Source organism: Cervus canadensis, chromosome 6, assembly GCF_019320065.1.
Source record: "Cervus canadensis isolate Bull #8, Minnesota chromosome 6, ASM1932006v1, whole genome shotgun sequence".
NCBI classification, from domain to species: Eukaryota; Metazoa; Chordata; class Mammalia; order Artiodactyla; family Cervidae; genus Cervus; species Cervus canadensis.
In genome coordinates this window covers 49,342,825-49,360,142 of record NC_057391.1, presented here as the reverse complement: position 1 = coordinate 49,360,142, position 17,318 = coordinate 49,342,825, and the positions used below count along the sequence as shown (strand labels likewise).

Sequence of the window (17,318 nt, the reverse complement as noted above, 5' to 3'; positions counted from 1 at the left end):
TAATGGAAATCAAGTTTTGCTCTGTTATTACCTTCCTGATCTATAAAAATAGTTCTGCTAGAGAAAGACTTGGGATAAATGCTTTTTCTTTTTATCCTTTTTTGGGTTTGGGAAGAGGGACTGGTGAAAGATTTCCAAGAAGTGTATAAAAAGCTCAGAAAATTTCATAGTAGTTCTCATTAAACCATTAGTTTTCAGACATTGAACAATAGGCAGTGACTGAGAGAAGGAAAATAATCAAGGTGAGTCCTGCAGTTCTCATTTTACTCCCTGGAGGAAGATTCTAGGCCACATTAGGTGGAAGAGGAAATCAAAGGAATCAAGAGGAATCCAATAGTGCTGCTGAGTTGAGGAGACAAAGAACAGGATTCTGGAAGCCAAGGTCGGTCCGATTTGCAGGGCAAATGAAGGAGTACAAAGAGCTTGAGGTCTGCAGAGAAGTTCCTCGGGGTTTTTGGCTGAATACTGTTCTGTGCAGGTGTGAGAGGAAACTTAACTTGAAACCAGGAAGGAATCACGAAAGGAGTAGGCGGAATAATTCCTGACAGTCGCACAAAGCTAGAATTAGTTCTTCCAGCCAACCAAAGTGGAAAGGTCTCTTAATAAATGGCATTGGGTAGAGTCCTCAGAAGGGTATTGTGTTGGTGAGGCTAAAATAGCCCTGGGCTAAAGGCTGTTCTGGACCTACTTTAGCAAAGCTTAAAGGCAGCCCTAGAAAAATATCAAACTGATTCTGTGTGTCTTAACTGCTTACCAGAACAAAGTCTGACATTGTTTAAAGGAATACAGCAAAATCTAGCACCCCAAAATGTGAACTTCATAAATGTGTGACATCAAAGCAAAAGTTGCTAAGCATGAGAAGAAGCAGGAAGCTAAATTCTATAATCAGGAATAAAACTCATCAGTATAAACAATAGAACATCAGCAAACAAAGATATTAAAATAGCTGTTGTAAATAGGCTCCATAATTCAAAAATATAGACGAATGCAATGAGAGTAAAAACAAGTGGTATAAAAAAGTAAAAGAAAATCCTGGAGATGAAAAATATAATATATGAAATGAAAAATACACTGGATGAGATTAACAACAGATTATTCACTGAAAAAGAAAGGACTGATGAATTTACACACTTGGAAACGATCCAAAATGAAGCTAGAGGATATATAGCTTCTATTTAGGGTACAGAGAGCTGCAGCACATACCATTTTCACTTTTTCTTTTTTAAATAATTTTATTTATTTATGGCTGTGCTGGATCTTCTTTGCTGTGTGTAAGGTTTTCTCTAGTTGTGCCTAGCGGGAGCTACTCTCTGGTTGCAGCTCACAGGCTTCTCGTTGTGGCGGCTTCTCCTGTTGAGGAGCATGGGCTCTAGGGCCTGCCAGTTGCAGTAGTTGCGGTATGTGGGCTTTAGAGCACAGGCTCAATAGTTGTGGTGCATGAGCTTAGTTGTTCCATGGCATGTGGGATCTTCCTGTATCAGGGATTGAACCTGTTTCTCCTGCATTTGCAGGTGGATTCTTTGCCATTGAGCAACCAGGGAAACCCCCATTTTCCCTGTTGCTGATGAGAAAAAAATGGAAAGACCTAATAAAGTACAGAACTCTTTTTTTGAGTCCATCAGCGAGCTGAAATTACATGGCAGTCGTATGACCTGAGTTTCAAGGAGAAATGGTGCGCATGAACTGGTATTGCTCGTGGCAAAGCAGAGGAGGATAAAGGATCACAATACAAGCGGGAAAGAGGAATCTGCAAAAGTTCAACAGAAGCCCCGTTGTTAGCAGAAGGCCAAGGGCTGGCACCATATGAATTTGAAATAACTGAGGGCATCTAACAGAAGAACAGTTCAAAAGGGGACTTCACACTTACTCTCAAACTTTTCCCCCTCAAACCTCCACTGAGTACTCACAAGAAAGATTGGGGTTAGTGCAAGAGACTGAAGATTCCTATTGATGGTCCAGGCTTACGGGTGCTGATCAGCTATTATTATGGGCAAGGCAAGAAATGCATGCTAACTTCCCTGGATCCTAGGTACTTAGCTGCTTTGGGTGGGGCAGCAAAGCCTTTTGCCCAAAGGACATAAGCTAAGACACATTGTGGTCAAGAGAAGACAAAAATCTCTTCTTAGACCTAAGAACCTATACTAAACTAAGCACAAGTCTCCTGCCTATCAGGGAGGGATGAAAATTCCAACCCAAGGTTAACTTTAGGTATAAAGCAGAGTTTTGATCTTATAGACAGGAAAGGATGAAGGATAGAAAAGCAGCAGCAGTCTACTACTGGAAAAGGGGCAGAAGCGTGGAGAGATCCTTCCACTCTGAAGCACACATTTATAGGATCTGTTCAAAGTTGAGAATGAAAAACTAACTCGGAGGAACGTCCTACAGCAGCCCAGCCATATGCCAAGTACTAGACAGAAGCAGCCCATCGCTGGAGGGAGTTGACACTTCTGGTCAACTGAAGGTAACCGTGGCAACAGCTGTCACACCCAGCTAACCTTCTGATTAGATTGGCTAGTTTTTCTCACACTAAAGGCCTTACTCTGGAATAAGCACACTCATTTTCAAGCCTAAATGCTATTTACCTCATTCTCTACTCTTCTACATATGACATTCTGTGTTCAGTCAAAATTATGAGACATGAACATTAAGAAGAAAAGGAAGAAAAAAAAAAACCACTGTCAAGAGGTAAAATAATCAATAGAACAAGACTTAAAGATGACTCAGCTGTTGGAACTATCAGACAAGTGCTTTACAGTAGCTCTGGTTAACATATTAAAGAATCCAGTGGGAAAAGGTGCACAACATGTACAAAGTAATGGAAAATTTTTAGCAGATAGAGGTAGTAATAGTCAAATTGAAATGCTGGAAATAAAAGGCACGATATCAGAGATGAAGAATTCCTTCAGAACTGTCAATAGATAACACAGTTTGCAAAAGAAATATGTCATTTGAGTATGGTTAACATAAATCCAAACTGAAACACAATGAGAAAAAAGTGATAAAAGATCTGTGGGACATTGTCAGTCTATGACTAAAGTCTTGGATGGAGATGGAGAGAGAAAAAAAAATCATAGAGGGTTTGAAAAACAACATAGACACATACCTCTAGAAGTATATTCCAACTGCTGAAAACCAGTAATGAAGAGAAAATCTTGAAGGCAATCAGAGGCAGAAAAACCATATATGTACAGAGCAATGAAAATAATCTACAGTTGACTTGTCATTAGAAAAATTGCAAGCATGAAGATTAAGACATTGCTGTAGTGTTAAAATAAACCCTGTCAACCCAGAATTATATATCCATTGAATTTTTGTTTTTTTTTCCAGTGAGGACAAGGTAAAGTCTTTTACAGATACATGAAAAGCTGAGAGAATCAATTCCCAGCAGACTTATGCTGCAATAACTGTTAAACAAAGTTCTTAAGGCATAGAGAATGTGACATCAGGCAGATACTTAGATCTACACCAGTTTTTTCTGTCAAGGGCCAGATACCATGTATTTTAGGCTTTGTAGGTCAGACAGTCTCTGTCACAACTATTCAACTCTGCCTCTGTAACACAACCACTGTAGATGATGGCTGTATTCCAGTAAAACTTTATTTAGAAAAACTGGAAGGTCAGCTTTGGTTTATGGCTTATAGTATGCTATCCCCTATATATACAAAGAAATCAGGACTCCAAAAATGGTAAAAATAAATACAAAAGGCATGTGTTCCCTCATTTTTAATCATACTATAAAATAACTATATGTCTAAGTAAAAATAGTAATATTGTATGTGGGATATATAAAATATATAAAAGCTAGAGGTATAACAACAATTACCCAAAAGATGGGAGGGAGAATTTTGGAAATATACTTGTATAAGGTTCTTATGTATGTGTGTACGTGTTCAGTCACTCAGCTGAATCCAACTCTGCGACCCCGTGGACCAACCCACCAGGCTCCTCTGTCCATGGCATTTCCTAGGCAAGAATTCTGGAGTGGGTTGCCATGTTCTCCTTCAGTGAATCTTCCCATACCAGGGTTCGAACCCTTACCTCATACATTGACAGGTAGATTCTTTACCAGTGAGTCACCTGAGAAGCCCCAAGGTTCTTACACTATTACATTATTATTTGAAAGTAGATTGTTAGCTACAGTTATATATTGTAAAAATAAATATTTGTTTAAAAAGATATGTATTGTAAATTGAAAACGAGCACTTAAAAAAAAGTAATAGAGATGAAAAAGAATACTTGATACAAAAGCAGGCTGGAAAAAAAAAGGAACAGATGAGACAAACAGAAAACATCCAGTAACAAAAATGGTAGTTTTAAATCCAGCCATGTCAATAATCACATTAAATGTAAATAATCAAAGCACACAGAGAAAGAAAAGATTGGAAAAAAGGTTTTTTACTTTTTTATTCTCTAATTTCTAGTATTTTTTCACATATTTTATTTTATTTTTTTTAAGTATAAGAGGGAATTTATTAGCAGAATACAGTTTCTTGCAGGGACTCCAACAGCTAAGATGAGTTATGAGCTAGAAGCAGGCCCTTCTGCAGGTCACATTGTGCTGTCACCACAATCTTACTTCTGGGTTTCGCCAAGAGCACATACAGAATATCCTAGACGTCAGTTCTCCCTGTATGGTGTGTGAGGGACTAGAATGTGGCTTCGTTTCTGCTGGCCTTTTGATCTTTATATTCCTTTATGCTGGCCTCGAACTTGTCAAGCACATGCTGGCAGACATTCATGAGCTCAGTCAGGCCTCTCTGAAAGGGCTCGACCGCGGGGAGGGCATCTCGGGTCTGTATGCGCAAGTTAATTTTGCTCTCTGAAGGATGGGTTGTAGTGTAACCACAGAATTCCACTTCCGGGTTCTTCATGATCATGTACCGGAGAGAATTTCCTAGGGTATGGTCCTCCTCGTGCAACACAAATGTCACACAGTGTCCATCTGTCCCAGCCGCCTGGACCATCTCCAGGGCTGTCTTCCTCTCGCCTTCAGCTATTGAGGTCTTCACTCCAGACATTTTTCTCTCCAGCTCCTGGTCCTCTTCCATGGCGGGGGCGGCTTCCCGGATCCTCAGGTGGTGCGGGCGGGCCGGAGGCTCTGCCCCATGCCTCGAAACGTGCGGGCGCGGCAGGCAGGCAGGCAGGCAGGCAGGAAGGACCGACGGAAGGAGGGCGGAGGAGCCGCAGCGGCGCGGCAGGGCCCAGCCGCTGGGCGGGTCGTGGAGGCTCCGCCCCTGGCCCCCGCCCCGGCCCCGCCCCCGGCGCGAGGAGCTCACATATTTTAAAGAATAGGTTCTTCCCTACATGAAAATCTTTAAGTAGTAGTTGTTGTTTAGTCGCTAAATTGTGTCTGACTCTTTGCAACCCCATGGACTGCAGCATGCCAGGCTGCCTGTTTTTCATTGTCTCCTGGACTTTGCGCAAACTCTTGTCCATTGAGTCGGTGATGCTATCCAACAGTCTCATCCCTTCTCCTCCTGCCTTCAATCTTTCCCAGCTTCAGGGTCTTTTCCAGTGAGTCATCTCTTTGTATCAGGTGACCAAAAGTATTGTGGCTTCAGCTTCAACATCAATCCTTCCAGTGAATATTTAGGGTTTATGGCCTTTAGGATTGACTAATTGGTTCTCCTTTCCATTCAGGAGATTCTCAAGAATCCTCTCCAACACCACAATTCAAAAGCTTCAGTTCTTTGGCCTTCACCCTTCTTTGTGGTCCAGCTCTCACATCCGTACATAACTACTGGAAAAACCATAGCTTTGCCTAGACAGTCCTTTGTCAGCAAAGTGATGTCTCTGCTTTTTAATATGCTGTTTAGGTTTGTCATAGCTTTCTTCTAATGAGGAAACATCTTTTCATTTTATGCCTGCTGCAGTGATTTTGGAACCCAAGAAAATAAAGTCTCTCACTGTTCCCGTTGTTTCCCCATCTATTTGCCATGAAGTGATGGGACGGGACACCGTGATCTTAGTTTTTTGAATGTTGAGTTTCAAGCCAGCTTTTTGACTGTCCTCTTTCCCCTCATCAAGAAGCTCTTTAGTTCCTCTTCATTTTCTGCCATTAGAGTGGTATCATCTGCATATCTGAGGTTGTTGAACTTTCTCCCGGAAATCGTGATTTCGGCTTGTATTTCATCCAGCCCAGCATTTTACATGATGTACTCTGCATATAAATTAAATAAGCAGGGTGACAATATATAGCCTTGATGTATTCTTTTCCCAATTTTGAACCAATCTATTGTTCCATGTCCGTTTCTAACTGTTGCTTCTAGATCTGCATACAAGTTTCTCAGAAGACAGGTAAGGTGGTCTGGTATTCCCATCTCTTTAAGGTTTTTCCAGTTTGTTGTGATCCATACAGTCAAAGACTTTAGCCTTTGACTAAATGAAGTCAAAGGAAGCAGAAGTAGATGTTTTTTTGCAATTCCCTTGCTTTCTCTATGATGCAACGAATGTTGTCAGTTGATCTCTGGTTCCTCTGCCTTTTTAAAATCCAGTTTGTAGTAAACATCACATTTGTTTACACACTGTGTAAACCTCCTTACAGTGCAACAATGCTGATTCTTCCTTTTTACCTAATAAAGATGGTCTGCTTCTCTGTCTTGCATGAGCATCAGACAGCAACCAAGCTCTGTTCAACCAGTGTCTTAGAACCAAGGTAATCTCCCATAACCATTTTCCCCAACTCCTGAGAAAAAAGGAATAATCAGGTAAAGGACTGCATCTACCATATATCCTCTATGTTACAGAATCTACAATTCTGTTAAAATCCACTTTAGGTTGTCCTCATATGCTTTCATATCTCTTCAAACTCTTTATCACCTTTTTCATGTCTTGCATGCTGTTTTTGCTAGATCGTTCTCTTTATTCAGTTGTTGAACAGAAACTTGATTGTGACCCAGTCTGCAAATTGTGCTAGAGAATTACCCATTCGTTAATGCTAAGGAAAGAGTGAAGCCATTAGCTTTTAATGACTTTGAATGAAATGAAAGGCATAAAGAATTTTGAAAACCGTTGAAAGTTTCTACTAGTTCCATTTAAATTATTTCCCAGGAGTCTGCCTTCTTTATCACTTCTGTTTAAGACTTTTTCCTCAAGCACTGATATTTAGGATAGGCTATTAGGATATATAAATATCCTAAATATTGTGGGTCTTTTATTCAATATATTTTTCTTTAAAATAGTAGCTAATACTGAATTAGCGCTTGTGTTTTTCCTATTCTAAGCACATTGTAAGTTAATACATTTTATCCTCACAAAAACTCAATAAAATTTTTATTATCCCATTACAGCATTGAGTCAACTAAGGGATAGAGAGTTTAGGTAACAGTGTTAGTAAGAGTTGGAGTAACCTAGTTATCCTGCATTCAGAGTCTCTGTTCTTCACCACTTTCTCATACCCACTCTTCTTCATTATTACGTTTTTTCCTTTTGGTGGTTTAGTTGCTAAGTCATGTTCAACTCTTCGCAGCCCTATGGGCTGTAGCTCATCAGGCTCCTCCATCCATGAGATTTCACAGGCAAGAATACTGGAGTGGGTTCCTATTTCCTTCTTCAGGGGATCTTTCTGACACAGAGTTCAAACCCAGTTCTTCTACATTGCAGTCAGTCTCCTGCACTGTAGGCAGATTCTTTACCAACTGAGCTACCAGGGAAGCCCCACTTATTTTCCTTACTTCATTTATTCTTTAATTTCTTCGTTTCTCCCTTCAACAAATGTTTTACATACTGTGAGTAATTTAAATTGATTTGTATAGCCATTTATAATGAGCCGGAGTGTTTGAAAAAAACTTATTTTGAGTTGTTTGACTCACAAATGAACTCTGGATTATATCCTGTTGAGAATATGAGGCAAGCCTTTACCTGTTTTCAAACTTTTGACAAAGGTAGGATGGTCGTAAATTGCAGTACAAGAGGCCACTCATTGAAAACTGAAATGTCTCATACTCTGCCCTCATAGTTACCCAAATGTAGCAAGAAACTTATTTAAATCTTAGCAGACCGTAAAAGGGATTTAAGGCTTTATCTGAGGCTTTCTCTGTTTCAAGAAAGTAGTCTCCTTTCAGTTGCTCCATATCTGTACATTTTCTGTGGTGTTTACCTTCCTGCAGTGTATAGGTGGAGAATGTTCAGCCCTAATGAGAAATTTTATTACCATTTAGTTTTTCTTAATCTGAGTAGTATGAAGTCTTAATAATCCTGAGTATATTAACTTCAGTTTCCTACAGTCAAATACCAACTTCACAGTTTAAATACATCAAAGTGTACTAAACAGAGGTACGATGAACTGCCTGTATACCTCATTTTTATAACTGCATGTCATCATTATTACATAAGTCCCTAAATTTTTTTAGCAGCTTGTCTTCCTTTTAGTGCCAACAGTACCCAAATTTACATTCTGTCAGTAGAGGGTGCCTGATTGATAGCAAAGTAGATGAGGATGTCAGTTTCATAGGCTATTGAAATAGAGATCATCCAGTCCAAACTTGTCCCACCTCACTCCTTTCTTTAGGTAAAGAAACTGATTCCTGGGGAGATTTAATGATTTATGCGTCTCACACTGCTAGTTCACACAAAGACAGGACGCTCCTGGTTATCATTTCTGTGCTAGTTTCATTTCACTACCCTGTTTTTTACTAGATAGTTGTTACATGGTAGCAGTTCCACTGACTAGTTCCTTTTTTTATTCCATTTCTTGCTGTCAAGGGAAACTAGCTAATTAACAGTCATTCATTATCTGCTATTTTAGAGGATGGTTCTCTTAAACTGTCTCTCTGCCTCCACATGGCTGTATGCCATAGATAGAGCCTTGGAGTAGAATCTGTTCCTGGCATGCAAACAAAACAAGTCTTGAATTCCAGACCAGTGTTCCCTGAACAAGTGGCATCTGCCTTCTGGTCCCTGGGTGCCATAAAAAACAGACTCAGACACTGACCTTGCCTGGTTAAGGTCATGGTCTAAATTAGACAGCCAGAATACAGAAACATGTGAGAAGATCACAGGAATTAACAATAGTGAGCTTAATGTTTTGTTTATCATTCTATATGCAAGAAGTTTACATATGTGATTACCAAAATAATTTGATAACATGCTGTATTCTCTCTTCCCCCAGCCCAGTTTTTTGGTGATGTGATTTTTTACCTGATTCTCTTTTTTCCTTTATTTTTGGAGTAAGAGGAGTAGACAAGATTGAGGTGTATTGAAGGATTAGCTCAGTAGAATTGGCTGGAAAGTTGCAAAGCATCAATTGAATTATTTTGAATCCTTCTTCATTTAAGAAATGGCATTAAGAAACGGCATTAGGATACTATGGTTACTTGATTGTTTTTAGAGAATACATATTTACCATGTTTCCTCCTGAAATGCAGCCAAAGGTGAAGAGATAATTCCTGTTTCTATAATCTGTTGGATTATTACAAAAATGAAGTATCTTTATATCTTAAGTTTTAAACTTCATGAGGTTGTAGAAATGAGGAAACACACTTAAAATCTGAGTCTAAGGGAAAGCAACAGTGCAATACAGATATGAATACATTTTCAGATACAAGTTAGAAAGGTAATTTTTAAGTAACATCTCTGAGAGAAGTGGAGTTTAGATTTTGAACTACCTGTAAAGAATACCTTGATATGGGTTCTGAAATGGACCATGAAATGGTCTAGAAAGTTTTGATAAAGGACTAAAATTGATCGATATATTTTCTTTTTCTACTGTGTTCCTTCATTCCCAATTTCTGCCTACCTACCTCACCCTCTCGTATTGAATCCTGCATGTTAATATTTTCTCTTCCAGCTTTCCAGTGACTGAAAAGCAAACTGTTTTGTGTAAGAAACCTTCTCATCCTTGCCATTTGTTTAGTTTGTGAATCTGATTTTAGGAGGAGGGATGGAGAGCATGGGAAGAACAGCTGGACTGGTGAATGTTTGTGTCTCAGACTACTTTCTCTCGGGTTTAGTCGCAAAAAGTCATTTCTGAAGCCTATTCAAATTGCCCAGGTCTGACAGTGTGTTCTTATCAAGAATAATGAGATCCTTTATTGGTACAGTAGCAATTCTGCAGGATTAATTGGGAAGATGCTTATAGTTTGATGCCTGTCACTAGAAGTTGATGCAGAGTTAAGGTGGAATAAAATGATGAGATAAAGACTGGGTTAGAAAAGTGATTACAACTGGGAACTTGCTAATCACTGACCTCTGTAGGGATCCTTTGGTTTATCACTAATCTCACTCACACTTGGCATTTTCCTATGCTGCTGCCTCATCATTCATTGCTGTGTGAGTAATTTGGCACAGAGTGAACAAGAGGAGGGCATAGAGAGTCCAGCAGCTGTGCTTGTTGGCACTAGATATTTAAATATCTTCAATGTAGCCAGCAGCGTGCTTGGCACAAATGTTAGCCAATAATACTTAAACAAATTGTTGTGAAGAAAATAGGCAAGCATTTATGTTAAAAACCCCCTCTCTCTTTCCTTCCCTTTTAAAAAAATCTGTTAGTTTGAGTTCCTTTTAAGGCTCTTTTTTCTTCCGGTAAGTTTAAAGAGGTTGCTTCCAAAATGAAGGCTGTGATTGTAATATTTAGCATTGTGCTAGGTTCTTTCAGATAAGAATTTCCAACTACTTTATAAGCATTAATTAAATTGTACAGGACTGTGTGAAGTACATGTTTCTTGGTTGGTTTTACTGAAAGAGTGAGGTGGGGCCATTGATGTTCAGTGACTTGTAACTTGCCCCGTTCACCAAGTGAGAGAGAAACAGCCAAGATGTGAACCCAGTGGTCAGAGTTCCTGAGTCTCTGCTTAGATATACCCAAAGGCATTACGGATCTTCCCATTCTTAGGACAGTATTTTATGTTTCTCCAGGTGGTTAGTATGATTCAGATTGAATGACAGTTTTGGTACTCTTTGTCCACAAGAAGAGAGGAAAAGCGTCTCTATACATAAATGAGTTAGGTAATTAATGAGTTTTCAAAGATACCCAAGGGGGAGGAGGATATTCTCCTCATAGAACCATGACCAAATTCAGATTTGGGCCCAGGTATTTAGATTTGCCTGTGTAAGAATTTTATATTGTTTCTTTGAAAACTAAATATAGAAAAACTCTCATGATCTATTTATTGAAATATTTTGAAACATTGTAATGTTGATAGTGACAGAAAGTGAAGAATTAAAGAGCCTCTTGATGAGGGTGAAGGAGGAAAGTGAAAGAGTCAGTTAAGACTAAATATTAAAAAAAACTAAGATCATGGCATCTGGCCCCATTACTGCATGGCAAATAGAAGGGGGAAAGGTGGAAGCAGTGACAGATTTCCTCTTCTTGGGCTCAAAAATCAGAGGTGTGGGAGGTGACTGCAGCCACGAAATCAGAAGACGATTGCTTCTTGGTGGGAAAGTGATGACAAACCTAGACAGTGTGTTGAAAAGCAGAGACATTACTCTGCTGCCAGAAAGGTCCGTATAGTCAAAGCTATGGTTTTTCCAGTGGTCATATATGGTTGTGAGAGCAGGACTGTAAAGAAGTCAGAACACCAAAGAATTGATGCCTTTGAACTGTGGTGCTAGAGAAGACTCTTGAGAGTTCCTTGGACAGCAAGGAGATCAAACCAGTCAATCCTAAGAGAAATCAACCCTGAACATTGAGTGAAAGGACTGTTTTTGGTCATCTGATGTGAATAGATGACTCACTGGAAAAGTCCCTGATGCTGGGAAAGATTGAGGACAGAAGGAGAAGAGGGCGTCAGAGGATGAGATGGCTGGACGGAATCACCAGTGCAGTGAACGTGAACTTGGGCAAACTCCAGGAAACGGTGAGGGACAGGGAGGCCTGGCATGCTGCAGTCCATGGCGTCACAAAGAATTGGACACGACTGGGTGACTGAACAACAGTGTTGATCTAGGTAGTTTTTGACATATCCAGGAATTCTTTTTCTAGGTTAAGCCTTTGTCTTTTAAGAAAAATAGTCTAATGCTGCTCGTTGAAAATAGAGTGTTAGGGATTTTGCTGTTAGTCCAGTGGTTAAGACTCCAAGCTCCCGATGCAGGGGGCCTGGGTTCGATCCCTAGTCAGGGGACTAGATCCCACATGCCACAACTAAGACTCGACACAGCCAAATAAATAAAGATTTTTTTAAAAAATAAGATATGGTTATGGAGTTTTTTATTTAATAGATTTTTGAATTTGAATGTAAATCAGTAGGCCTGAATGAACTTGAAATAATATTGGCTTTCAGGCAAATAGGGAAACTATTTGTTCTAATTTGTGCTGTTACTCGTGAAGTCAACAATTCTTCCTTGAATAGTGTCTATTCATTGAAATTACTAAACTTTTTTGGAAGCTTTCAAGTACTCACTAAACTGCTACAGAAATAAATACTGAGCCAGCTACATCTTCCATGATATCTCTTTCTCTGGTCATTTCCTCATAAAAATATTATTGGGTTTCCCATGTGGTGCTAATGGTACAAAACCCGCCTGCCAATGCAGGAAACAAAAAGAGGTGTGGATTCAATTCCTGGGTCAGAAAGATCCCCTGGAGGAGGGCATGGCTGCCCATTCCAGCATTCTTGCCTGGAGAATCCCATGGACAGAAGACAGAGGAGCCTGACGAGCTACAGTCCATAGGGTCGCAAAGAGTCAAATATAGCACATGTTGGTAGGAAAAGAGCACTTACAGCTGGGGCAGGTTTCTAGAAACCTGTAGATTGAGAGATCCTGAAAATTTACTGTCCTATCTCACAGCTTCCTTCAGTGACTCCTTGGTATTAACAGAATATCTAGGAAGATGAAAAATAAAACTAGCAGTGCTACCAGCAGTGTAAGGAAAGCACCTTTCCACAGTGCCTCCTTGCAGGTAATAGCTGGTCAGCAAATTCCGACAGCAACCTCAAGACGTTGGGAGTGAAAAAGAGAAAGTGGAAGAGTCCTACACTGCTGCGTACTCTAAAGAAGGTTCAGCAAAGCAGCTGGAGAGTTCATGAGCCCACGTTGGTCAAGAGTAAAGCCCTGTCTCCCAGGAAGGAGTGTGCTTTGCTTTTCGCACCATACTCTGTCAGATGTGTTGGAGCAAGTGGGCCTCAGGGCAGAAGCAGCCCTGAATTCTAGACCACAGCAGGTGGAGCAGTTCCCCAAAGGACCTGACTTCAGGGAGTTAGTTACATTCCCCAAAACAGGAGTGTTCCACAAGGTGTGTTCTCTTGGCTGGCGTAGCAGTTGATTTTTTTTAATTGTTTAAAACATATACACACAAACAAATCCCTTCATTGGCCACACAAAACAATCTTGCAGGATGCTTTTATGCAACCTCTAATATTGTCCAGCTTGTTTATTCTTACAGATTAGGAAACTGAGGCCCAGAAGGACATGAAAATAATAAATATTTTTCTAAAAGGCACTTGAAGCAAGAGTAACATCATCATGTGTCCTTTGTGAAAACTAAAAACAATTGAGTTAAACCAGCATAACTACATTGCTATCGTATCCAGAGCCAACCTTGGGAGTAGTTGGGCTTTGCTGCCAATCATTTGGGGGATGATTTGTTGTTGGTCCCTCTTTTCATTAGGAGTACATTTCACATCCAGTGCTAAATCAGTTGATTGGTAGAAGCTGCTTGGAGGGCTCAAAAGAGAAAAAAATAATATATTTGGGACCTGCCAAGTGTCTGCATATATGATCAGAATGTAAGAATTGTGTCCTAAACCTCCACTGGAAAGTAGGGCAGTATAAAAGAATGTTAAGAATTTGGTGTCAAGACAACCCTGCATTGTAGATCTTTCAATTCTTTGACTTTGGGTAAATTATTTTTCCTCATTAGTGAAATGGGGATTTAATAGTACCTCCCTCAGTGGGTCAGAACAATTAAATCCATCCCTAGCTTTCATCTGGCTTATTTCAGTAGTCTTCTAAGTGGTCTTCCTGTTTTCACACTTGTTCCCTCATAGTTTAGTCTCCTGGAGAAGGCAATGGCAACCCACTCCAGGACTCTTGCCTGGAAAATCCCATGGATGGAGGAGCCTGGTAGGCTGCTGTCCATGGGGTCGCTAAGAGTCGGACATGACTGAGCGACTTCACTTTCACTTTTCACTTTCATGCATTGGAGATGGAAGTGGCAACCCACTCCAGTGTTCTTGCCTGGAGAATCCCAGGGACGGGGTAGCCTGGTGGGCTGCCGTCTATGGGGTCGCACAGAGTCGGACACGACTGACGTGACTTAGCAGCAGCAGTTTATTCTCCACACAGCAGCCACAATGACGGGTGTGGAGTATAAAGATGTGGATCATCTTTTCAGTAGAACAGTTCTGAAGTCTATTGGATATCCCAACAGAAAAAACTTGTTCCTTGACCTTTTACCAGCATACACAAAAAACCAAAGTCAGATTTAAGTGTGTGAAAGATTAAGCTTTTAAAAGAAAGCATAGAGAAACAGATTCCTAACCTTGGAATAGCAGAGATTCTTAAATAGTGCACACACCAAAGAATGTTAATCATATAGGGAAAGATGGACAGATTGGACTGTGTTAAAATGAAGAATTTCTGTTTGTCAAAACACACCATTACGAGAGTAAATAGGCAAGCTACATAAAATATATAGATACAGTAAAATGTCTTGTTTGAAATATGTATACAAATCAGCAAGACAAACAATCCAGTAGGAAAAAAAGTGAGCAAAATTGTGAATGATCATTTTACAGTAAAACACCTGAATGTCTAATAAACATGAACTCATTGTGATTCACCAGTAGTAACTTGACTGCTAAAAATGTCTATTTTTAGGTCTTCTGCATTAATAAACAAATTTGCAACAAAAGAGCTAATTGTTCCACGCATCTCTTTACAAATAAGAAAAGCTGGAATGTCATATTATTTTCTGCACAGTTTTTATTTCACTATTGGAAATTCTGTTTTCTGAGTGTTATTCCTCAACAGCCCCCACTTTGGCTTTTTAGTGTTATTCTTAAACTGTGAGTGATACAAAATAGAAAGCAATCATCATGGATCTTTTTTTCATGACACTGTTTATGTTCAAAAAAGTACTGCTTTGGGCAGGAGTTGGAGTAGGTAACCTCTGAAGTCTCACTGAAAAAATGAATCTCTGATCCTGGGAAAGATCATGTGGTCTTATTTAGTATTCACAATTACTGAGAAATGACGTAGGGGGTCCTTTAATTCACCTGCACTTCAAGGAGTTTCCAAAATTGGTGTTTACTTTTACCCTGCTGAAGATCTGAACCCTTTTAAACCAGGGTTCCCACAATTGGGTGTGGCGCATTCTACCAACATAAATGACCTGCCAAGAGGATTCCTGTCATTTCAACTCTTTCCTCCACTCCTCTGGGAGGGGACATGCCTTCAATTTTTGAAGTGGAGTAAGCGTTAGAAATTTCTGGTCTTCTTCTTCCTACCTCTCTTTTCTGGGGCTTCCAAGTACTTAGCATAAATTTAGATAGGTTCAGGTAATGTGATGAATCAAAGATGAAATTTAAAATACTTTTTTTAGGAAAAGAAATCCTGCATTTACATCTAGAAAAATCAGTTGTATAAGTACAGAATAGGAAGGCTTGGTTTAACAGTGTTTCAGCTTTCTTTTTTTAAAAGTCTACTTTGTGCCCAACAAGATAGTATGACTGTTAAAAAAGCCAGTGTATTCTGGACTGCAGTTACGGTGTAACTAAATTCCAGTAGAGGTGTAGAGGAAGGCACATTTCCTTGTTTCTCTTCTGTCGTGTCTTCTTACATTTCCTTTTCTCTTTGCTGTTTGTGTTTTCAGTCTGTACCTTTCTACTCCTTTTTTTTTGTTTGTTTTTTCTCTTTTGCTGATTAGGGGGAAACAGCATTTAATTGCTTTTGAAAAAATCAGTGACTATCTGTCTGTACAATGAAAGATGGGGTCCTCTGTTTATATTTGGTTCTCAGCACACTGCTGCTGCTAAGTCACTTCAGTCGTGTCCAACTCCGTGTGACCCCATAGACGGCAGCCCACCAGGCTACCCCGTCCCTGGGATTCTCCAGGCAAGAACACTGGAGTGGGTTGCCATTTGCTTCTCCAATGCATGAAAGTGAATCTCAGCACACTAGAAACTCCCCAAGACTGGCTGGATTTTCATTCTTTGGTCCTTCAGTAAAGAAAAGGTGCTCACCTCAGCCCTTAGTTCACTCAGGTGTTTGACTGACTTGTCTCAGTCAGCACGTACTGCTTCTGTCCTTGAGACTGATTGTTCTCACAGCCCGCGGATAGCGTGAGCTGGGTCTAAACGAAAACCAATCTGACAACACTTAAGCTTTACGTAGGGCAAAATACAGCTTATTTCCGACACCCCTTTTGTTTGAAAGTCACTTGCCTAAAAGACCATATTGGGCCACCTCCTCAGAAGACCCTTCTTCTGTGCTCAGAAGATCCTTCTGTAAGATGGGTGGGTGGTTTCATCTCTACTTCTAGTGTGACTATGCATGCTGAATCACTTCAGCCGTGTCCGACTCTTTGTGACCCTGTGGGCTGTAGCCCTCGGGGCTCCTCTGTCCCTGAGATTTTCCTGGCAAGAATAATGGACTGGGTTGCCATGCCCTCCTCCAGTTAGCTCCCACATTGCAGGCAGATTCTTTACCAGCTGAGCCACAATGGAAGCCCAGTACTGGAGTGGGTAGCCTATCCCTTCTCCAGCAGATCTTCCCAACCCAGGAATCAAACCAGGGTCTCCTGCATTGCAGGTGGACTCTACCTACTGAGCTGTCAGGGAAGTCCTGAGTATTACCAGACGATGTCTATTACTTCATTCAGGTTTGAATATGACTATCCTTCCTTGTTCAGTAAGCCTTATGGATTGTGTCAGCCCCAGACAATTCTCTGTCCATTCCTCTAGAACCACCCACGGTGTGTTTGGATCTGGACCTCAAGACACCTGACCTTAATTGTGAAACTTGTTTTTCATCCAGATAGGCTATAAGCTTTTCTGCTTATTGACACCTATTAAGGGCGCAGGCTTGGCTCTTCATCTTATAATGCCACCATCTCTCAGAGTGATTAACCCATAAATGTTTGATGGAAGTTATCAAACTCAGATTCTTCTATCTAGTCAACTCCTGCATATTTGTGCTTGGGTTGGGGAGGAATGGGAAGGTAAACTTGCCTGTCGGTTCCCAGCCTCAGCTTGACTGCTGATTATGTCCTGTGCCAAAAGAATGTAGGTGAAACGATCTTCTGAAGAGTTCTTTATAGACTAATATTAACATTAGTTTGTGTTTCTGGAGTTTAGACAAGCAGTGGAGAGTTTCAACTTGCTGTTAAAATACGTATGTTATTCCTAGGGAACAAGATGACTTAGAATTTTATTTTT

General features: G+C 40.2%; 2 protein-coding genes across 9 annotated transcripts in view; one reads left to right on the top strand and one right to left on the bottom strand.

Moving 5' to 3' along the window:
• Positions 1-17,318, top strand: part of TCF12 (transcription factor 12) — a 392,318-nt gene that overhangs the window by 253,953 nt on the left and 121,047 nt on the right. The window lies entirely within an intron of this gene.
• On the bottom strand, positions 4,582-5,158 carry LOC122443564 (DNA-directed RNA polymerases I and III subunit RPAC2-like). Its single transcript, XM_043471873.1, has one exon. It carries the CDS (start codon positions 5,046-5,048, stop codon positions 4,647-4,649), a length of 402 nt encoding a protein of 133 aa, XP_043327808.1. The 5' UTR covers positions 5,049-5,158; the 3' UTR covers positions 4,582-4,646.